This window comes from Macrobrachium rosenbergii, chromosome 41 (genome assembly GCF_040412425.1).
Source record: "Macrobrachium rosenbergii isolate ZJJX-2024 chromosome 41, ASM4041242v1, whole genome shotgun sequence".
In the NCBI taxonomy this organism is placed as follows: domain Eukaryota; kingdom Metazoa; phylum Arthropoda; class Malacostraca; order Decapoda; family Palaemonidae; genus Macrobrachium; species Macrobrachium rosenbergii.
Genome location: NC_089781.1, coordinates 44,760,187 through 44,785,674, shown reverse-complemented (window position 1 = coordinate 44,785,674; position 25,488 = coordinate 44,760,187). Strand labels below are relative to the sequence as shown.

Here is a 25,488-nt window from a genome sequence, read left to right as displayed (position 1 = left end):
TAACTCAGGCAAACCACTCACCTTCAGTCAAAACAGTCAAAGTGATCGTCTACCAGAGTTATTCGTCCAAGGGAAAGTTTGCTTAATTCCAAAATCCTTCACCCAAAGAGTAATCACGGTATCATTTGCATATCACTTATCTATAGAAGAATTTGCATTTCATTCACATACAGAGAGCAGTAATTAAATTTGTGTCTTATAAATAAGAAAGATTTTCTTTTGCTTTAGTGTATGCATGAACATTCTTTGTACATGTGACCAAGTAGCCATTAGGTTTCATTCATAACAACTCCACATGGTCAATACTGTTGTTGTCAAAGTGTCAATGACCTACATGATCCCATTCATTTAAACTTACTCATAGCTTTTTTGAATTTTGCACGAGTAGATTGCAATCATTGTTAGTAAACTTTGCTACGGTTCCTTTACGCCAACAGGAACAAAAAACATACTTGGTAAATATTTGAGTGCGTAGTCAACTGCATTAAACAAAATGCAAATGCCTCCTTAATATTATTACACTACTCGTTTGAGAGAGAGAGAGAGAGAGAGAGAGAGAGAGAGAGAGAGAGAGAGAGAGAGAGAGAGAGAGAGAGATTTCAGTATTCTTAAATGTACGCTATTATTTTACCCAATTTCATAGGAGGCGTGTTTTGTTAAATGATGAATACAATCTATTGATTTACAACAGTCAAGTGTTAGAAAACAAGATCAGAATGCCAAAGTTACGTGTTAAATAAGATCCCTGGGATAGCCCCTACCATCATCAGAGTATATCTTTGTAATTTTTTTTATCTTTTATGTGTAGTGCTGTCACAATTCTATGCACTCGTGTCTACGTTACTTGTGTAAATTCTCACAAGCTACTCATTAAGCACTTTTAAGTTACTGAACAGATACTCAAAACATTTCTTAAAAGAAAAGAAAGGCAATCCAAACACATAAACCTCTGCATCACAGAATGAACCTGAGTGTAAGTTAAGTTAACAGCAGTTGAGCGAACTGTACTGCACTGTGGGTAATTCTCAGGACTTGTGTTTAAACTGCAAGCAACTACCACACATTGGGTGCAATTCTCTGAGCATGTGTTGACTGCGGACACAGATCTTGCAGCCCCACCATGACTGTCTCCCTCATAGTGAAAGAGAGTCCACAACATTAGACTTCCTCCCTTATAGCGAAAGGGAGTCTGCAACCTTTTGGTTCTTAGGAATTAGCCACCCACGAGTGTCAGCCAAGGGATTTCCCCTTTGCAGTGCCACTGATCTGGTGCATTGCCAACTGAGTAACCCACCTGAAGAGTCTTACCTTTCCCTGCTATGCATTGCCAGCACTCTGCTTCGTGCGGAGTGACATTTCCTTTCATACAATTTATTGTACAGTTAACTAGTGCCATTCTTCAGTACCTTCAGGCACACCAGTGCAACCCAAAGCAACCCAAAGAAGAGTCTTGTGTTTTACACAACTGCACCTGTGCAATCAGATGCTGAGTGTCAACAATTAGCATGTCTCCCACAATACCAAGAGTCACTACAGTGTCCGTGAATCAAAAAAAGCTTTCGCTCACCAAGGACCGCTCCATTTAGTGTGACCATTTAACAGCAAACTCAGCCACAGTGTCACCTTTTAACAGATGCATTCTAGCCTAAGTGTCACCCTCGCGAGGGACGCTTCCACAGCTTGCTTTCTCATCCATTCCGCCAAGAGCAGAGTGACTGTCCCATACCATCGCTTGCACAGCAAGATTGCTAGCTCTTTTCAATGCACCTTAAATGCCCAGCAACGTCGCTGGAAATTTACAGAACCTTGATGGATATGGGGAAGGATGTGGGGCTAACGGGGAGCAGCTAACCCAGTGGGTACAGACACAGCTTGATGCCACGCTGGAAAGAGAAAGGAAGGAGAGAGAAGAAATAAACGGAAGTACGAAATGACAAAGGAAGAAAAGAAATGGCAGTATGAACTGGCCAAAGAAGAAAGAGAAAAGAAGGAAAGAGAAGAAGACAGGAAGGGAAGAGAAGAGCAGCAGAAGGAAAGACAAGAACAGCAATATGAAATGGCTCTGGAGGAAAAGGAGCTCGAGCTGGTGACAGCCCGACAAGACAGTGACGTTCTGGCCCAACAACAAACCGCTAATCCCACACCTTCCACGCCTCGTTCTAATATTTCCAGCATTAACTCGCTCATGCCAACATGGACTGATGACGAGCCAGAGGTATCGCTGGAAGAGATAGAAGCACTTTTCTCTCACTACAGTACCATTGAGATGGAGAGGGCCTTACTTCTTGCCATGCTGGATAATGGTTAAAGGAGAGACATGGATGAAGTTCAGAGGGCCATAACAAAGGCATATGAGATTACACTGGAGAAATGGAGACAACAGTGGAGGGCTCTCCCTAAAGAAATCGGTCCAACCTGGGCTGAATGGACCTATCATGAGACCTGGGCAGGACAGAGCTGGCTCGACACCCTGTAGTGCACGGAACTCGAGCACCAGTTCAACCAGATGATGCTGGAGGATTTCTTCCAGTGTGCTCCGTGTCCCTCACCGTGTACCTCAATGATAAGCAGCCCAAGACACTCATAGAAGGCTGTCATATGGCTGACACTTGGGAAACCTTCCACCTTTCTTCCAGCACGTTTTGCCAATGAATAGTGCCACGGGGTCATTTCTCAGGGCCAGTTCGCCCAAAGAACGGACGCCCTTCCAAACCTCCAGTTTGTAACCACTGCCCTAAAACTAGACATTCAAAATCTGAGTGCCACTTTAAAGGGGGAGCTACCAAGAAGCACCCTTCTAAGCTGTTCAAGAAGCCCAATGGCTCCTCTCTATCCACCTTAAGCAAACCTCACAACCCACTGACACTACAGCCAATCCAAAAGGCCCCTGCAAAGACTGTGGTGATCCCAGTCACTATAGTGCCAGATTTCCTGCCTGCCCACAGCATGGCAAAGCTACCAAGCATGTCCATGTAATCAGTGCCACGTCTGCCGCAGCATGGTCTTCTGACACTCCTCACCCTGAGAGGCTTGATACTCAGATAATCGCAGTGGCACCCCTTGACGGCTCTAGCTCGCCAGTGGATTTCCCAGCTACGGTGGACACTGCATCAGAAATCTGCCTGATTGTAAAGTCATGAGTCCAGCCAGTGCCACTTTAGACAAGAAGAATCATTGGACCTTGGCCTAGATAGAGGGTTTTACTAAATCCCTCCCTACTGTCGAGCTCCAGGTCACGACACCTTGGGGCACTCAGAATCAACGCATTGGCGTAATAAGTTCCATTAGGCATGGAGTCTGGGACAAAACCTCCCCTGGGGATGTCCTCTCCCAAGACCCTCTGCTGCCTGGCTACTTTCACAATGAAGGCATCAACTGTAGCAGTTACAGACAGGGATACCGCCATGCTGGATGGCGTGCCCCAGTCAACAAGGCCACCTTCCACATGCCAGAATTGCTGCCGGAAGGGGCATTCTCAGCACCCAACAAAGCTGATTCCTCCCTCTTCCTGAAAGGAAGGCCCCCAGAAACTTACTCCCTCACAGCAAAAGGAAGTTGACAAGTCACATTACTGCTGTAAGATGTGCAAAATAAAAGGGCACTCCACGAGCTGGTTAGGATGCCCCAGCAAGCAATCCACATCCGCCAATTCAGAGGTAGCTGTTTGTCACCCCTTCTTAGGCATTCTAGCCGAGGGGCCTATAGTTGTGACACCTCCTAGAGGTCACATCCAAGCAAACCAGGTACGTGCATTTGAAGATCCTGGCTTGCAAATATCTCTATTCAGGACAGATAAGGTTCCTAAGGGGGCCATGATTAAAGAGTGCTGCTCTACAAAGACTGAGAAAACTAACCAGCCGAGCTGGACTCTCCCAAAGGTACTCTTGAGGATCACAAGACTTCACCAAACAATAATTCGCATGCATGATATAACCAGAGACACTCCTGGAGGCTATGGCCACTTCCTGGGACAGGATCCTCTCTCTCAGCCCAACTCAAGGTCACCCAGGATCTCTACACACCTGGGTCATCGTCAGGCACTCCTGATGTAAAATCTCTGCTAGTGCCACGTGAGCACCCTGACCAGTGCCAATCTCTGTCCATCATGGACATCAAGCAGTTTCCAAATATGATTCCTGTGCCTGGCCCTGCTTTAGTGCCAGTGTTAGATCATGTCACTGATCATCCTTCAAGAGATCCCACAGATTTACTTGAGATGGTCATTGCCAGTTGTGAGCCTCTCGCAACCGACAATCCTTCTTCCTCGTCACCTCAGGCCTCAGAAGATGAACCTCTGAAGGAGCATCCTGCTACACCTTCTCTGGGGAGCCAAGAGCTGTCCTGCCAGGATGCAGAAGCTGCCACCGCCCCTGTTTTTGTTGTCACAGTAGCTGGAGTAGGAAGCCTCCTGACATCGTTCCCCAAGGCACTCCTGCGCCTTCTTCAGAGTCGGTGCCTCCATCACCTCCAGGGAGCTTCGCAAGTAAATTGGAGGAACCCAAGGAAGAAGAGGAAAGGGTACAGAAGGCTCTCCTTGGCACTCGTGTTCCATTGGCACATTCCATTCCCTTCTGTGCATGAAGGTCTGCACTAGAATAAACTGCCAGTCTCGTTTACATTAATCTCTTCCCTTTAACGGATCTTGCCCTTGGCACTTGTGTCCCATTGGCACAGTGCCTCCATCACAGAGTGATCCTGGCACCTACCCAGAGAAGGTAGCCTGATCAAGTAAAATTCGTGTACTACAACATTGCAAGAGAAGTACTTACAACACCTAGACAAGATCCTGTAAAATAGTTGTAGTAACCTTGTAATTTTAATTAAACTAATTTTGTTAATAGTACAGTGATAAAGTTTGTACTGTATATCAGAGCCATTGAGCTCCTACAGAACTCTTGGAACAGTACCTTATTTAGTAACGTATACCAGGCACCCCAAATCCAGAGGAGGTTACTTGGGTACCTCTCTCATGGGTTCTACTACCAAAAGTCAGTAAGCTGGAGTGAGTTAGGATTGCCCTCCAACCTCACAAGCTGAAGGACACGTCCTATCCACTCCTACATTTCGTTGCATTCATTGACACCATGTACATGTTCCTTTTGAAATATTTGCATATGTCACAAAGTAAGGAACTTTGAGCTTTGTAATGATTCTGTATATAATAAGATCAGTGCCAAATGAATTGGTGCTGCGGTAGCCTGCTCCCAGGTAATGTTAATGACATGTACAATTTTAAATTAAAACTTTGCTAGGAGTACATTTTGATTGTCATCCAAGACAGATAGTTAAATACCTGCAGACACCTTTGAGTCAGTGTTAGGGGCCTTAATTTCACCTTAGTTATCTTCATTGCATGGGCAAGATCTGTTAAAGAGAAGAGATTACTGTAACTGAGACTTGCAGCTTATTCTAGTGCAGACCTTCATGCATGGAGGGGAGTGGAATGTCTGCTTAATGGGGAGCCGTCACAGATTTACATCGCCATTGTCTCTCTGCTTACTTGAATTAAGATTCAAAGTCCTATACTTTGAGAAGTAGCCAGCCCATCCCTACCCATAGAAGAGTGACCGGGCACTTTTGAGGTGTTCCAGTCAGGAAAGGTCCAGGTAGGAGTCTAATAGGGAATACTTAAGCATCCAAACGCCCTAGATTTTAATCCCTTTCCCCCTCTACCTCCGATTTTTGCGAGCTCTGGTATTGCTTCTAGAATGTTCTTTCAGATGATCAGCTGATGTGAAAACGCAGGAAAAAGTGGCGTTTGTCCTCAGGTGAATTCAGAAGTCATAAAAGCCAACCAGCCTCCCTGCTCGCTCTCAGTCATTGCCCAGTTTCAATAAGAGGAACTCTTGCTGATTTTTTCCCAGCTGTGCCACATGCCGGCCCTATGTCTGTGAACTGGCACCCATAAGGCCACAAGCGGCCTGAGCCACAAGCGGTCACGTGTGATCTGAAGGAAAGCAGCACAGAGCCCCTAGCAAACTTTGCAACAGTGCACATTGCAAAACAAATCCAGGGTACGTCTGTAAGCATTTGAATATACCAATCCTCTGTTTCTTTCACTGAATCTCTCGTTTCATTTCGCCACTTTTTCTCTCTCAGTCAATTCTCTTTGATATCCCATTACCCAGTATTCAAGTGCTTCCCTGTGCGATTTAATTCGTGAATTAATTGTCCCTTGCTCGTAGTGAACCTTAAATTATTCCTCCTATGTGCTTATAATGCTATTGAGAGAATCCACGCTTCCATGAAGCTTTATCTGGAATTATTCTATATTCAGAGACGTGTTATATTGTTACCTTCGTCTTCCTGCTACCCAACTTGCCTGGAGAAGTCTGTCCTACCGTGGGCAGGCCTTGCAACGTGCAGCTTTGCAAGATACTTAATTGTAGTCGAATTACCAAGGGAACTAAACCTTGCATTTTTCCGAGCCCCCAGCTTGCCATTGTGCTGTGAACTGTATCATTACTTGTCTTCTTTGCAAGTAGAAGTAATATTTTGTTTTACTGTTAAATTCTACCGTAGAGTTGACAGTTGCGTCAGCACTATTATTTGCAATGCTCTAACCTGTGTGTAATAAAGTAGAGTCTTGTATTGATTAGAACTTTCAATTGGAGACCTACCATTAATTTCATGTTATTTGTATTTAATTAGTGTTTACGGTTGACCACTGTGATCGTTGTTCAAGGCTAGTCTTAATTAATAGTTTCATTAAATTAACAGCCAGTGGTCAAAAGGTATATATATATATATATATATATATATATATATATATATATATATATATATATATATATATATATATATATATATATATATATAAATATATATATATATATATATATATATATATATATATATATATATATATATATATATGTGTGTGTGTGTGTGTGTGTGTGTGTACATATATATACATATGTATGCATGTATAAAACATTCTACGGTTGATATTAAGAATTGACATGACATATTATAATGAAGGTCTACATTCCACCAGAAACAACCTTAAACACTGCGTTCGTATTTGGTGGAAGGACCAGTCAGATTAGTTATGTCAGAAGTTATTGTTCCTGACGTTGAATTAAATTGAAAGCCTTTTCATTACGTCACATATCAGTTGCCTGAAATAGCTAACAACAGATGACGTTATATTCAAGAAAGATCTAGAACCATTCGAAAGACTCAAAGGAAGAGAAACGAAAAGTTCATATAAAAATTTGAAAGCAAAGGTTTCAAAGAGTAATGCATAACTACCGAATGAAAAAAGGCCGTCTGTTTTAAGATTGCAATGTAAAGTTTTTGTCATTCTGTAGCCTAATACTTGAGATGGAAAAATAATGTTAGATTGTAACCACATTTACAATCTGATGAAGCAAATGGTAGTAGTGAACAATAATGTTTACAGGCATATAGGCTATACTGATCCGAGGGGGTGCCTAATGTTTCCGTAATGACCCAATTGTAGAAGCGTTTTAAACCTTGATGATCTTTTTTGGGGATGAGGAATCAAAGTAAAAGCATGATCATAATATACTTACTATAGATTAACAGTGCTTGTCACAGATACTGCATCTCCACCAGGAGATAAGAGAGAGAAATGTGCTGTCCCATGGTTGTCATCAACAGCAGTGACAGCACCATAATGGTTTGGGTCTTGGAAAGTTCGATCGTCTGTTATCTGCGCGTGGATGTCCGCTGCATATTCATCAGATGTTAAGTTTTTAGCCAGCTGAATGAACATCGAAAGTAATAGGAGATAAGTCATTCTTTTCATCGTTTATTTTCTAAACCTAACAACTGCAATGAAATAAAGATTACAAGTAAAAAAATAATTTTTCAGTATAAAATTGAATAATAATGTTTCACATGTTTCTCGTAGTCCTATGAGCCCCAGAAATATTTGAGTCATAGTGTTATGCCTTCTTGCAACAATGATGTTGCTATCCGTTTAAAAATTCAGTTTTGTTATTCTTTTATATTTCACTTAAGCATATCCTGAATACCTCTTCACAACACAGACATTCACTTTGCTTACTTAGTTCGTTACAGTTTATTACCAATCAACTAATTCTGGAACATGAAATTTCAGATTACTTCCTGTATAATAGTCGATTTGTCATTTCCTGAACCTAGAAATGTTGTTTCCTATAAATTTTTTTTCGTGCTTTGGTCTCTGATGGGGTCATAGAGCAATTTTAGCCGGTTGCCCAAATGGCATCTTTGGGTAACTCAGGCAATTTGCAATCCCAAGATGGCCGCCATATGCCATATTGCAATATAAAACTTTGTTCATTATTGTAAAATCTTGTGCAATATCTCTTTTCATGGGTCTTCTTTTGTGTAGAATCCATTTTTTACATTTTTTTCGATTGCAGGTCAATCTCATGTGTTAAAAGGTCAAGTTTTACATCTGGTTTAAGAAATAATGCATACTCCAACAGAATGTGACTAAAATATATTATAAAAAGAAAATAAGATGACTATATATTTTTGTGATCTACTTTTAGGGTTCCTTTTGCAGGATTCAATATGACTGATAAATCCCTGGATGCAGAGATGTGCCCCCTTTCTACCTGCAGCAAGTCTGGACGGCTGCGAATATTCAAGCTAAAAGCAGTAAAATGCAGAACATTATGGACTCTCAAGGTGAACATTCATCAGCAGAAGTTCATTCATGCTGTCACTGTTCATTTACCTCCAAGGATCATATAAAAAAAGATGTCTAAAAAGAGGAAGGAAAGTCCAATAATCACTGATCAAACACCAACTGCAAGAGTCAGACGATCACAGGTGACTGAGTTCCATTTCAAGAAGCAAGTGTTTGTTTTGTGCAGCATCTTGTGAACCACTAAATCCAAAACATCCTGATAGGTGGGACAGAGTGGTAGTGTGAAAGAAAGGGTGTCAAGGGAGCTGGATCTTTCAAGGCAGTTTTATTACAGTACTAGCTGACCAACCCGGCACCACCACCTGGGATAAGTCTGAATGACAACTGATAAACTCTCTCTCTCTCTCTCTCTCTCTCTCTCTCTCTCTCTGTCACCTCCTTCCCAACCCCCAGCACCCTTTGGTGCCAGTGATGTTTTATCCCCACAGTATTCTTTTCCAGATAGTAAATCATATGTATACCAAAATTAGGTATGATAAATTCGTAGTTACTAAATCTACAGGCATAAACCAGCCCCATTTCACTGGCAGAACCAGCCCCGTTTCAGGGAAGCCCTTCCACCCCCACTCTCTTTGGTGCCCTTTGGTGCTAGTGATGTCTTACCCCCACAGTATTCTTTTTGAAATAGTAAGTCATTTGTATGACAAGTTTGGTTGAAATTGCTCAATGCATTTCAGAATTACACTGAAACTTTGAAAATTATTGTCAATGAGATGTACTCTAATAGAAAAGTAACTTCTTGGACGTCCATTGAATTATATGATAAGTATGTGAGTTTCGGCGGTCAGCTAGCAAAAATCTAGATGTTTACTGCACTGGTTTCTTATTTAGGTGATGATGTGGTAGAAGCTGTAGATGAGGAGAAGAAGGATTCTTTGGTGGTGAAAATTAAAAATGAGGCACATATTTCATTGAACCATAAAAGTTATGACCTAGGTGATTTTTCCCATGACAAAATTAGGCAACACACTAGTGCAGCACTGCTTAGGTTTCACTCAAAGCTCATTTCACATGGAGAAATGACAAAGGCCTCCTTAAGTTTGTCACAGTCTATTCAACATCATATTCAAACAACACTGTCTCGGGCTAGCTGTCAAACTACATCACAAGTTTGGAAGCAGCGACCTAATTCACATTTTACATGAACATGGATACACTGTTTCATATGATGAGGTGTTGCAATTCCACAAATCGGCAGCAAAGTATGTTGGCGATGATGCTACTCTGCATAGGATGATGGGGCTCACTCCATCAGCTTTACTCATATTTCCTGGTACGATAACTTTGATTTGCTGGTGTCAACCCCAAATGGTCGCAGGGAGACATATGCCATGGCAACAGAATTCCAGATGCATCCAGCTGGAATCATTAATACTGGAAGCACTAAGCCTGGCATAAGTAAGCTTGTAAACCACCGTCTTACATCCAAGGAAGTCAAGTCAATAGGTAATACTAAAGCCATGGCACTTCTGCACTACACTGACCCAAAGAAGGTAATTCCTCCCTCAATCCCAACTACCAATACTACTGGGATGAGTTTTAAAGAGGTATGTGTTCTGCAACACACTTTGGTAACTGCACAAGAGAAGGACACACAGTGGCTGAACAGTTTGGACCAACGGCAAGAAGCTATAGAGTGGAATGGTTTCAATAATCAACTAGCCAGGGACAATGGCATACTCAGACCTGCAAGCACATATACTCGTATGTTTGGTCCTTTGATTGATGCACCTCCTTCTCACCCGACACAATACTCACAACCCTAACATACATGCAGAGATCAATGGTTGACATGGAGTGACATGCATTCACCTCACCATAGACATGCAGCTGTACGCTGTGACAAAGCAGGTATGCTGGAACCACCCAGAGCAGTCCTCTAATGTAACTGCACATCCTGGCAGGATGCATATTATACAGTCTTTCCTTGGTTGCATTGGAAAATTGATGCAGGGTTCAGGTCTGGAAGTGTATCTTCAATGGCAAGTCCTGGGTGAAAGCAATGAGGGCTTTTCGAGGAGTATCAGCAGCATTCTTGAAGCGTCTGCTATCAACTGGGCCAAAGACATTTGAACAGTTAGAACAGTACCTGGCCACTGCTCGCCTTCATCCTACTGGCTGACACTGGGTAGACAACTTCATTATTCCAACACTTCTAGTTCATCATTTTGTATGTGCTGAAAGGGAAGGTGACATTTACTTGAAGAAACTAACTCTGGAGTGAATGATGAAGTACTTCTTCCTTGCAGGCCATTTGCAATATGCTCGATATATAACCCAGTACCTGCTGGAAATGTATACACTCCATGACCCAGACATTACATGAAATCTTATCTGTCAGCACCATGATGGGTACTGGAATGCTGTCTCTGCAGGCCAATTTGGCGAGCAGACTGCCATAAAGATTGGAAAAGGAACTCTCAAAGGCATGACATTTTCTGCTGAGCTCATGAGTGAGTGGATTGATGCTTTCCCCATTAATGTACATGTATCAGATTATGTTACACATATGTACTCTGCTTAGTCACCAGGCCAAAATGCACAAAAACAGCAAAAAGAGGAGTTGAAGCTCCAGCATGTATTGGATGCAAAAGATCATGGTCTCATTGAGGCAGGGGTTGAGAAGTATCCACATCCACTGCAAGACCACAACCCTCATCTGTACAATCCTGTCACTGGCCAAATTGCACCTGCTTTTGTGAATGTGGTTGAATCATTTATGATCGGAGAAAAGGTGGAAAGGATATTTAGAGAAAGTCTGTCTAATGGGTTTTACAACTCAATCAGTAGTCCATCCAAACAATGTCAATTTTAAAGAAAAGGTTCAAAGGAAACACAGTAAGGCTAGTAATACACCTTGAGAATATTTTTCTTCGACTATCAGTGATACGTCAGCGTCAGCAGATGAAACTTGAACCTCTCTTTGCTTATGAACTGTGTGTCGTGCCCTCATCTCTAACTGATGAACGTGGTTGCCTCCATACCGGTAGCTGGTCAAATGCCTTGGTATGCCTGAGGCATTGCCAGCTCCCATAAATGTTGTCAGTGTCGATATTTCACAATTATTTTATCATATTGTGTGGCCGCATGGGGCCACTCTATCAGATCCAATTGCCTCCATCCATGGTCACCTAAGTCACTACCCAACTGGAACTGAAAAAATCATTGTCTTTGACAAATACCATGTTGTATCTACAAAGGATCATGAGAGAAAATGCTGGGCTAGTGATATTGTCATCAACTATGAGCTCTCCATTGCCAGCCCATTACCGAAACAAGTTGTTATTCTGAAAAGCAAGAGCAGCAAGCTGAGACTGGCTAACATGTTGTATAACTTCACTGTTGATGAAAATGTGACAATGGAAACCCCAGACAATTGTGCATTTGGCCTCGATGAGGCAGACTTCAGCTTGATTTCCTATGTCCTTCAGGCAGCAAGTATTAGAAAGAGTACAATATGTACGCTTAGTAATGACTCTCATGTGTTTGTCTTGTTAGTATATTGGGTATACTGGGTGGACATACAGTGAAAAGTCCAGATGGAGTGTTGGGATTGGACAGTACTTGATATCAAAGCAACATGTGCTAAACTAGGGACAAAATGTCTTCAACTGCTTGGCATGCATGCCATCAGTGGATGTGACACAGCCTTGTATCCATATGACAAAGGTAAGATCAGGGCATTAAATATTTTATTGAGAGGGGACTTCCTAGGCTTGGCTGAGGTACTGGGTGAAGTGGTAGCTACAGAGGCTGATTTAATGGAAGCAACAAAACCCTTCTTTCTTGCTCTATATGGACAGCAGTCAGGAAATTCTATGGAATCTGCCTGCTTTACACTATACACCAAAAGACAAAAACCCCAATTGATGACCCTTCCTGCAAAAACACCCAACCTGTTGCACCATGTGCTGAGGGCTCATTTGCAAGTGATGCTGTGGAAGGCAGCAGACCACCATGCTCCGCCTGGTAAATCAGCTGGTATCACAAAATTTGGATGGGAGATTGAAGATGGTATTCCTATTCCTGTGATTGCTAAGGGTATACCTCCGCCACCAGACATAATAGGCGTAATCCGATGTCAGTGTAAAATGCAAGATAAGAAGTGCACCTCAGAGATATGTGGGTGCCACAAAGAACATCTTTCACTCACATCATACGGCAACTGCCATGGTGAAGATGGCTGTTGCAATCCATACACAAACCGACAAAATGTTCAAGCTAAAGATATTAGGGATTATGATATGGATGATGGTGAGGATCCGAATCAGGAGGATGAGGGTCAGGAGGATATAGAGGATGGTCTTCCTGATCTGTGATGAATGGGAAAATACATATATCTAATTTAGCTATCGTATAAAAGTAATTTTGTTATGTATATGGAGGAGACAAAAGACATTCTTGCATCTCTTCAAAATGTATAATTCTTTAATAACTGGATTTAACTATCCTTTGAAGTCTCACATGTAACTGCCTAATGATAGCTTTCAACAAAGTAAATATGAATAAAGAGGATCATAAGTGTTAAGTGCCATTTTCATTTGTTGTTCATCCAAGTCATATTTAGCTTTTACCCAGCTTCTAGCACATAAGAATGAACGGTAACTGGAAGAATTATTATATGGCATCGTGATGTCAAAGGTCATGGACACCGAAAAAATGAAGACAGGAGAGTTTGGAGAGCAGGACGAAGATTAGAAGGGAAAATATGGGACAGGTATAGATTGAAAGAAAACTTTAATTGGAAGAATAACATATTTAATTGATGTTGTACAAGAAACCCCATTATAAGAGCTATTACACATTTTACCAGTACACGAGAATAAAAAGTTAAGTTTTCAAGCTGGTGCTTGAGCCATCTTGAATTACGCAATTACCCGAGTTGCCCAAAGATGCCATTTGGGCAACCAAGCTAAAATTGTTCTAAATCCACATCTAAATCCAAATTAGCAAAAAAAAAAAAAAAAATTTTTAAATCATAGGAAACAACATTTCTAGGTTGACTATGGAATAGATAGGAATGTCAAATCGGCTATAAGTCATTCCTAATTAAGTAAATTAGAGTTTACTGTTACTGTTTTTTGTTAAGGCCCAGGCAAATCCGGACCTAACCTTAAACTGCATATATTTGGACTTTTCTTTTTAAGAAAGTTCATTATCTGTATGTGATCTTCACAGAATGTGGGAACAATGTTATATTTTTTCCAAACAATACGGGTTATCTTTCACGTCTTGGTCTCACATTATAGATCAACTATCAAAACGTCCTATTCTTCTTGTTGCACACCGGGCAACTCTATCTTCCTTGTTTGTTATCACTGTTAGCTTGTGTCAGGAAACATCTGTAAATGCTTGTTCCATGAAAATATGAAGGCAAAAGAGAATATTTCTTATTTAAACAAGAACTGAAATAACCTTTCCTTACCGGGAAAATATCAACAAAATCAGCATCTCCTAATTCCGTCCTCTTAGCATAGGCCCACTTCATAGCTTCAGTGAAGCGCTGATGGCTTACAACCACATTTTCATCATCAAAGCTTGATGGGGTTATATCATATTCGTCCATAATATTTAGAATGAAACCCAGAATATGACCAGATCCAGGAGGAGGCACTGAGTACATTGTCAAACCACCATTGTCCAGGCTCACGTTCATAGGTTCTTTCCAGAGAGGTCTGAAAAGATGGCAATGTTGCACTGGTCAAGAATAAAGATTGTACCATATAGGTAAATCGTATCACATATTCTTTAAATAGCATTTCAAGGAAATTCTACCATTGCCCTGATCATCCTCTGTTTAAATCTATAAAGAACCTTCAACATTAGCATTGCATACTAAATGAAACTGGTCAGCAGATATCCACGCACATCTTGAATATCAGGCGTTCTTTTCAAACACAGCTACTACCCTGGAAGTCAAGCATTTCCCCCACAGAAACTTAATCAAAACCATCTTGCCAATCTTTTATTTTTCTTTCCTTACGTAAATAAACAAACTCATCTCTCCTATCTGTTTTGCAGATAAACTTATATCTCCTTTTCTCATCCATCCAACCCTCAGTGTCACGTCATGCAAAGGTAAATCATGACAAAATCTCTGATACATTCTCTTTATATATTATTTTATGAAAATACTTCTCCAAAGGCTTTTTGGACATAGAAATTTCGCCTCTTCCTGACCAAATATATTCATCTATAAGCTTTTTAAGGATCAGTGAAATCTTTTTTATCGACTATATTGTTGAAAATCCTTCATTAGTTATGTAATTCCATCTGATCATCTAAAGTTACCATTTTCGCTCACTACCAACAACGCTCAATAATTTTAATTCACAATTCATTTCAATATATAACTTTTTCACTCTCTTATGTATATGCCTTAAGTAAAGAACACGCTAAAAAGTAGAATCTCCGCTAGTGTCTAAGGAATAGTGAAAAGGAAAATAAAAGAACTGATAACACGAAAGAGCAGCGCATAAAGATGGAAAAGAAATTACCTGTAATTAACCAAATCTTCATGAGCGATTATTCCACCAAAGTTCTGAATATCTTCAACAAGTTTCTTCGAAAGTTCTCCGGTATAGAGAGCGTCGGGCTCATACTGCAAAACCCGAAGTGTCTCGCCAAGCTTTGGACGCTTGAGGATTTCGCCTTCTTTATATACTTCTCCAGTCTCAGGGTTGATAAATACACTGAAATGTAATACAGACCTTGATTTTATAATTGAATTTCACCTTTCTCAGTTATTCAAAACTTTATTGTCTTTCAAAAATGCACCAATTGTTCATCTATGCATTTTCTTTGTGATACATAAAAAATGTCAAATGTGTCAAATAGTTTCCTACTGTTGCCCAGTATACACACACACATTTATATACATATTACAGTGTATATATATATATATATATATATATATATATATATATAAATATATATATATATATATATATAAACATTAAGCCACACACGTCGTTTAATATCAACTGGAAGTCGTTGGAGGGTACTGCCGTGTGTTTGAGTCACTTAGGTACCAAGCTATTTATCATTTACTGTATAATTCCCCTTCGGTAATATTCCCGAAGTATAGCGAATTGGATATTAAACAGCGTTTGTAGCTGAATGTTTGCATATAAAATGTTACGCTGATATGATAAAAATTCATATATATACATATGTATATATATATATATATATGCATATATATATATATATATATATATATATATATATATATATATATATATATATATATATATATATATATGTGTGTTTGTTTGTGTGTGTGTGTGCGTGTGTCTGTCACACTTTACCAAAAGGAAAATGATGTTATGCAGTGAATAAGTATGAGATTCACTGATCGGGATTATGAAAGAGAGAGAGAGAAAGAGAGAGCGAGAGACGATGTTGATAATTTAAAATGATGAGCCATGAGACCAAGTAAATTGAAGTGTAACCAAAACAAACCTCCAAGATGTGGGAAAGGAAGGAGGCGCTAGAGGAATCAAAAGGTCAGCAAAATTGACCTGATTTGTCCTTGCTAAAAGTGGGAGTTAAGATTGAACCATTAAGAGTAAAGTAGACGTCCTCAAGGAGGCGGAGTTTTATTCAACATAGGTCCAGAGTTCATTCTGATCAATTTTTAGCCAGAGTTACTTGAATTCCCTTTAGAATAAGATTTGTGTCACTCAACTCTCTTAACATCAAGAAATTTCTAAGTCCAGTGTGGCTGGCCGTGTGAAATAGTTTAGTGTTAAGAATAAAACTTATGAAAAACCGTGCCCGGTGAATCCTTACCCCCTCCTGAAAGTAGAAAGTTTTAATAGACAATTTCAACCGAACTTACCGAGTCCCCTGCGTTACTATCAAGTGAAAGTCAACAGACAGAAACGGAGTCATTCATATGTGGATCAACGCAATACACAAAAGAAAAAGTGCACCGTATAACAATGAAACCCTAGGAGTCAATTCCAACCGGTTTCTATTCATGCAGTTTCCTGGGGATTGGTACTATACATAGTGACAGAAACTGACAACACACATGCTAGAGGTAGAGAACAAAAACATAGAGGGCGCTGGGCGCCAAATATTCAAAGCGTAGATTTGCAAAAGCGGACGGTGCCGTGAATTTTGACGTGGCATAATTATTCACAAAGGTACCTACTGACGATTTGCTGGAGATTTTTGTTGGATACATTAGAGAACAGACAGCTGAATATACCATTTTCCATGAGCACGCTAATAAAATTAATTAAAATTTGCGTAAAAGAATGTAAATTTCAATTCAAAGAAAAATTTTACTCTCAAAATGTTGGTACGGCAATGGGTAATCCTTTATGCCCAAAGTTAAGTAATTTGTATTTGGAATTTTTCGAAAGGAAAATATTGAACAAATACCATTCCAGGCAGTGTACTGTAGTATGTTCATAACATATGCATTTGGCCAGGGAACGGAAATGTAAATGCCGTCTTTGGTAAATCAAGTAAATTAGTACCATCGACAAAATTCACAATGGAACTGGGATTGCTTTATACATAGAACTGGAAATGGGTTGAAATACAGTACTTCACATGCACATTTCTATTTTGGTAAATGCAAATAAAGTTCAGGAACCAGTTTTCATATCCATGTTTTTAAGACCATTATGTATATGTAGCCTTGAATGAGCTAAGGACGAAATAGATATTAGAAATACAGGCAAGAAATTGAAATATCCTGACTCTGTATTAAACAATGCATTAAAAGTTGTAAATAACACTTATGGTAATAGCAAAGAAACTTAGATAAAAATAAATCAGCGGTACTACTACATAATAATAATAATTTCAAAGATATACCCATCTACTTAAAAATTTGGAGTTAATGTAGCATTTCATAAAAATAAAAAAGAATGAAAAGTTTCCTTATATCTCTCCCAACAATACTAAAGGATGTGTATATCAAATCCCATAAAAGTCTTGTGATACGTTTTATGCTTGTCAAACTGTAGAAGCATTGGAAAAGGGAACAGAACAGCTTAAAAAAACAGGTACAATGTGTATAAGAGAACAGTGGCATTTTCATACATTTTATTTTCATACGTTATTTCATACAATCAAATGGGCAGAGAAAAAGAAAGACAATTTGTTCTGATATTGCAAAAGAGAGCATTTGTAAGAACATGAATATCTATAAAGAATGTATAAACTTGACCCATTAATTTCAAAAGAAATATGTAAAATACGCAAATTTTAAGGAAGGTAGTTGACATGGCTGGGAAAAAGGTAAACGACCACCCACATGGATAAAAGATTTTTAAACAGAGAACTTGACCTCAGACACCTGCCAGGTGTAAATATTTGGTTTCTAAGCCTGTATGCTCTATTGTACTGTCTCTCTGGCATATATATTTTAAATTCCTATCACTATGTATCAGTCCTCTGAAAATGGCCTAAATTGCTTAAGTATAAGGTATATATATATACATATATATATATATATATATATATATATATATATATATATATATATATATATATATATATATATATATATATATATATATATATATATATATATATATATATATTTATCACAAATTGTTCCAAGTACCTGGTTATTACACTACTAATCATAGAATTCAAAACTTTACCTCACTTCAGCCAGATACCCGAACTCTCATAACAATAAAATTATGACTGAGTGCTCTAAAGGCAACAGTGATCCCTTAAAAAACTTACTAATCATGTGAGAAATCAGACTAAGTTTATCAAAACTAGTGTGAGGTATCAACATTTAAACAAAAAATATACTAAAGTAAAAGGGCATCACTCCATCAAACAACTTTAACTATCTCCCCAGGCTAGAGACACATCAGCAAAACTGAAGGAACAAAACATGTTTATCACTATGCCTTATGCACACAAACAATCCTACCACTGGTGGTTAGTAAATGAAACACTAATGTAAAGACTTTAAAAAAATATTATTTTTAATTCAAAATTAATAAATCAAAATTCACAGCTTAAAGAAAATATACCATTACTTGAAATCAAAATTCACAAAATTTAACTAATTCTTAAACTAAATCACAAATGTTAATTTATAAAAAAATTTCATTAATCAAGCAAAATTAAACTATTAAGAAAAACTTAAGATTTGAAAAGAAAATCTAAGTAAATGAAAATTAAATTAAGTATGCCATGTTAAATTATAAAGAGACACTTAGTATGCTAAGTAAATAAATGTTAAATCACCACTATATAAAATGTGAAAAACTAAGAGACTGCAAATACACAAGCATCAAATTCAAAAAGAGTTAAATGATTCAAATGACATTAAGAAAACACAAATATACAAAACATGAAAATGAAATATAATGTGAATCACTCAAGTATTTTAAGTCATGACTTAAACTGTAAAATATATTAAAATACCTGTAAACTACGGTTATGGTCGTTACCAAAACTACCTTAACTGTTGTGGCACCACAAAACACTCAGCATTCCCACTCTTACACAAATGCAACTTCAAGATTTCACAAGAAATTTTAACAAACACTAAAGAGTGACCAGTACAAACTCTTTACTTTTACGTTACAAGTTTAAAACCACATACACACACACACACACACACACACACACATATATATATATATATATATATATATATATATATATATATATATATATATATATATATATATATATATATATATATATATATATATATATATATATATATATATATATATATATATATATATATATATATATACATATATATATATATATATATATATATATATATATATATATATATATATATATATATATATATATATATATATATATATATATATATATATATATATATATATATATATGCCAGGCATTTCAAAATTAGAGCCACCCTCTCCACAGAACAAATGGAAAGTTATGAAGTTTTCTGCTGTAGCCTATCTCCAAGTACATTATTTTAAGTTTCTATTAAGCTATTTTTCATTCTACATTTCTTGTATTTTCAGACTGAGTGACGGAGTTAGATACAACCATGGCTAGCAACTCGGAGGAAATCAGATGGACTGACCGAATCCAGGCTATAATCTTCAGAGAGGCCAGGGATGCTGGCGCATCCTTCATTTCACGTTCCTGGATAGCTAAATACATTAAAAGAGATGAATCCTTGTTAAAAGAAACTGGAACAAAAATCCATATGACTGTCATCGCGAAAAGAGTGAGAATCTAGGAAGGCACAAAGTCCTCTCTCAGGAGTCAAAAGACATCATAGCTGAGGCAGTGGGTAGACCAAGAAAGTCTTTACATAAATTGGTGCTTGAACTAGAAACAAAAAGGGGAAAGAAGATAAGTTATAATGCTGTATATCGTGAGTTGAAAAAATCTGGTATCAAGCCATTTCATGTTATCAGCAAACCCAACATCACTCACCAACAGAGAGAAGACCGTGCATGGTTTTGTGGTTCATTTCTTAAAGATTGGGATGAAGCTGACTTTCTCTATGTTGCTGCATCAGATGAATTCTTCATTTACACAGTCAGGAAGCCAAATCATAAAAATGACTTCATTTGGGCTGCAAAGTTGGATGATAATAGCGATGACGTGTGAAATTTCCTGAATGTTTGGGAATTTTTCTCTGTTTCACAGCCAAACAATTAATGAGGATCATCAAAGAAAAAGGACAGTCATGGAATGGCGAATACTTCAGAGAAACTGTGCTTACTGGTGGAAAATTTCCTTTCCTCAAAGATCCTGAAAATGTGTTATCTGGTGAAGAAGTCACATTTTTGCATGATAAGGCACCATGTTTCAAGGCTCTTCAGACACAGGAGCTGCTTCGAAACAGTGGTATTGATTTCTTCTCGTCAAGTGAATTTCTAGGTAGCTCCCCTGACCTTAATGTGTGTGAAAACATTGGTAGTATCTTAAAGGATCGTGTTGAAGTGCGCACAGTGAACTATGCTAGTATACCAAGCCTCGACAACCTGCAAAGAGAGGTGACCAAAGTGCTCAGGGAAATGGAGTTTGAGTTTCAGCTTTTTTGCGATTTGCTGAAATCATACCCCTAAAGAATGCAGACTGTGGTACAGGCAGATGGAGGCCTCACATAATATTAAATATTCAGAGAGAAACTTAAGTAAATACCTGTTCTAAATTACTTTTGTTTTTGTCCATATCAATTTTTGTTTATGCTGTAGAGGGGGGTGCTCTAATTTCGAAACACCCTATACCATTTATATATATGTTACAGTCAACATGCGTAATCAGTCATTACGCGAAATGCCTGAAATTTCAGTCAGATAGCGAAATGCACTTAGGGGACATTTGATCCCCCCAGGAGCTAGTACTAAACACGGCGAAACAGTGAGTCACCTACACTGTTTTGCCGTGTTTAGTACTAGCCCCTGGGGGGTCAAATATATTTCGCCGTGTTTAGTACTAGCTCCTGGGGGGGATCAAATGTCGCCTAAGTGCATTTCGCTATCTGACTGAAATTTCAGGCATTTCGCGTAATGACTGATTACGCATGTTGACAGAGAGAGAGAGAGAGAGAGAGAGAGAGAGAGAGAGAGAGTACAATTAATGTAACAAGCACGGCATCCGGTCTTATAATGAAATGAATCCTATCTTCAGTCAAAGACCAAAACTTTCATAGAACATTCTAGAAAGGAAAGATGATGTCACTTCGTAAGTAAAATGTTTTGGGGCTAAGACAACGCAATGTTACAAAAACATGACGTAATCGATATAGACACATTCAGAAACTCTATTATGTAATAGTCAAGCGGGTTTTGTGCAATCTCTGCTCTAAACAATTTTCAAAAGGTATACGTGACTTGAACAGAAAATTGTATTGGACAAAGCTTTTAACGAAATCTTAATGCAATCAGTACAGCATGCAGCTGGATAATTACAGTTGGCATTTTATGAAACATAAAGAGCTCACAAGCCTTTCCTTATCTTAACTAATGACAGCCGAACCAAAACACAATGTTCAAAATCACAAGTACAGAACACATGTTGCTGGGAGAGAAATTGCTTGATTATATATTAAAGGCGTATTATTAATTCTTGCAAAATCTTACATACACTACATACGACATTTCAACAATTATCATCATTACACAGAATACACTACACAACACCTCTTGCATAAAGAAAAAATCATACGACAATTATAAAGTATATCACAATATTGTGGAAAAATCATACTTTATACATTTTACAAGAAAATATCATGAGAATACACACACACATACACACACACACACACACACACACACACACACACACACACACATATATATATATATATATATATATATATATATATATATATATATATATATATATATATATATATATATATATATATATATATATATATATATATATATATATATATATATATATATATATATATATGTGTGTGTGGGGAAAAAGAGCATGTATGTGAGTGTGTATATGTATTTATATTCAAAACCTAATTTGGAATCATTTTCCAATCAATCTCATTCAGAGCGTTTTGAGTGACAGGTAGCAGAGAGACTTTGCTGACGGTGATTTCAATGACCTAGACCCATCATGTGTAGTATTCCTTAGGCTTAAGATGTTGTTCTGAATCCTTTGATGAATTTGGTCTCTATTGGTTACATGATTGTTGACCTTGTTGTAAATAATGTTGCAAATATCTGCTCTCCCTAGGTATGAAATGATCTGGCTGATAGCCTTGATAGAGATAAATAATGGACTAACAGCTTAAGTGGTGTTGTTACTGGGGATGGGCTTAAGTCCAAATTATTAAAGCCCTATTTGCTTGTCAGTCTCAAACCAAGTTCTTACACTGTGATTCATTGTGGAATGGTAACAGTGCTTGAGGTATCTAACAATACTATTAGGGTTACATCTGATTGCAAGCTTTCACTTTTGCAGCATTTAAAGATCATGACATCTAATACTGCAAGGAATCTTTACATTATTTTTATATCTTCATGTCCTCAGGGAGATGATGGTAATGTTACCACAGTCCTCAGACCTTTAGTTTTTCCTTTGCTAGAATATTGTTCTGGCACTCAGGTGCCTTATACCACAGAGGATCTTTACTATCGAGTCAATATTGCTCAAAGTGGTAGCTTCCTTTTTCTTAATTACTGTGATTAGGACTGTCACCACTGTACAGAAATGTCATGATTGTTAATTATCCATAAGTTACGTTTATGTGGCGAATTTACGCTGTTCTCCTTATTGCCACAATTTATTTCTTACTTCCTACTGCCAAGGGCATTTTATAGGCTATGATGAAAACACGATGGGCTGTCTACCTAGCAATATCCAGGTTAATGATGCTGAGAAGTTCAGCAGAAGCAGCAAAGTTATTTTACCTGCAAATAAGTTGTCTTGTAGTTATGACACGCAGTGTGGACACAACCCTAGTTTCATGTAGGTGACTGAGGGTTGTATTTTCTCACCTTGTATTTGATAGCTTCCTTGGCTTATTTCATTAAGGCGAAATACTGAAGAGTAACAATTTTCGGCTGAACTTTTCTTTCATTTAGGAGATCTCTGGGTATCTTGAATCTATTGGTGTTCATCTATAGTGTATAAGTAAAGTAAATGATTTAGTGCTAAGCTTGCATGTTTTAAAGCTATAATCCTCATTTGGTGGCTACTTTTGTTGAAGGACGATATGGTTTTCCTCTCAGTTGCGCTATTCCTCAGCCCTGACAGCAACACTAGGACCTTTCTAACTTAAAACAGTTAGGCATTGTTCACTACTAAAGCATGAGGATAACCAAAATGCATAAAGTATTTTTCATGTTGAATTTGCTGGGTGAACACATAATTACGTTGTATAGGTGCTGATCATATTGAGTTAAGTGCTTCTAAGAAATAAATGGTGCAATGCAGACGTAGATGATTACAAGGTTTCTTTTGAACGCTCATGGATATTTGGCTTGTCCAATTGACTTACTTCAGAGACTGAAATGATCCATACTAGGCTGCTTAATATTCATGTCTATTCCATGGCAGTGAACTGATGAATGTTCTTCATTTGTTGCACCCTTACGATACCCAAGCGTAGTTGTCTGAATTGCTAACTTTGACTCTTAAGAACCACTATTTAGGATCCTAGTGTTAAACATCCATGAGATGCAGTGAGTTAGCTGTCAAAGTTCTTGACAGCTTTGATATCTGTGTTGTCCTTAATTGCAGGCCATCTCTTTTGAACATAATCCATTACTTGAGAAATGACAGGATCTTTGCAAAACCATTTTACAATGATTCTTTAATTCAAGGTATTGTTATGTAGGATAACTGTCTTAATAGCAACTCCATCTGGATATCTGCCATTCCCTCGCTTCATTAAAGTCCTTCTCTCTGCCTGCAGGTAATCAACTCAGGACATCCAGGTTTCCATGGTTTGTTGTCTTGCAATACTACACCTTGCAACCATATTACCTGGCTTACATTCCTTTCATTAGTCAAAAAAAAATGCAATTAGTGGCTTATAGTCTCTGGCCAGAATAGGTGTTAACAGCAGAGAAATTCTGATGAAACACAGAATAGTTAGTCCTGCTGGTGGCTTCAAATCAGTGTGTTAAGATCTCATTTGTGCAAATTAATTTTTTAGTCAGGAGCATTTTATTTCTATGTTTTCTATCTCAATACCACTTCCTTTTTCATAAGGTGAGTCAAGAGTACCATTGAGTGGGAATTTTCTGTAGAATTTTAAAGGCCTTTAAAATTTAAACTTTAACAAGTTAGTTGGAGCAGGCATCTCGTTAACAGTGTGTACTTTTGTCATTTTTGTGATCCCATGATATGATAGCATGTGCCTGAGGTGCGATATGCTTTTCAGCAAATTTTCACTTGTCTAGACTGCATTGTAGATCTTTTCATGGAGGTGTTACAGTTGTGTTCAAAGATTCTTAAGGTGTCCTGTTTGATATGAAGAGAGAATGCAACCGTTCAGTCACACACATCAGTAACTTATCACACAGACATCACCAACAGGTTGGAAAGAAGCTTATGATGTATTTATAATACTAACCAGTGCCTCATATGAATATCCATTATGGTGTAAAGGTCTTTCTCCACTTACGGTCATTGACCTATTTTCAGCCTGTTGTTGATATGCAAAAGATAAGTGTTTATGAAATGTTTTACTGTAGTGTGGGTGCACCCTAAGGGTGTGTCCACACTACATGTCATAAACACACCTCAAAAGCCTATAACTTACAAATCACAAACAGTTTGAAAACAAGTCAACAACTGTAAGTGGAGAATGAATATTTGGTAAATACTGCATATTTGTATGAAGAACTGGTTAGGACTACTTCTAAGTTACTGACTTGTATTTAACCTGTTTGTGGTGTGTGTGTGTGTGTGTGTGATAAGTTACCGACGTGTTTTTACTGCAGTGTAGATGCACCCTTAGGTAAATAATGAGTGGCACCTTCTGCACGTACTATACTGTGCGCAAATGAGAGAGAGCTCCATTGAAATTTTGCTAATGTCACAAATGTCTTCTGTACTAGTAGTGTTAATGGAGAAATCTTTCAAACAGGGAACGGCTTCTCCATATCATTCAACATCATCTTTACCAGTGAAGTACTGAAAATAATTGGTTAAAGCATTGGGCACCAATATAGAACTTAATATCAGTGTCCAAAGAGACATACTTCTTGACTACCTACCGTAGGAGAATAGGCAACAAATAATCCACAAAATCTGAAAGACATCACCAAAGGATGTGTTTACTTCAGTAACTGTCAGCTATACCTAACTTGCCTCAGTCTAGCTAGTTCCGCTAGTTCGTGGAGTAA

General features: G+C 38.2%; 1 protein-coding gene across 7 annotated transcripts in view; it reads right to left on the bottom strand.

Annotated features, from left to right (window-relative positions):
- Positions 1 to 25,488, bottom strand: part of LOC136826840 (scoloptoxin SSD14-like) — a 273,826-nt gene that overhangs the window by 9,522 nt on the left and 238,816 nt on the right. For all 7 annotated transcript variants that reach the window (XM_067084327.1, XM_067084328.1, XM_067084324.1 and 4 more), the window contains 3 exons: positions 15,166 to 15,360; positions 14,094 to 14,343; positions 7,539 to 7,729 (listed from right to left, as the gene is read on the bottom strand). In XM_067084327.1, the coding sequence (XP_066940428.1) occupies positions 7,539 to 7,729; positions 14,094 to 14,343; positions 15,166 to 15,360 (636 nt within the window). The remainder of the gene's footprint in view (positions 1 to 7,538; positions 7,730 to 14,093; positions 14,344 to 15,165; positions 15,361 to 25,488) is intronic.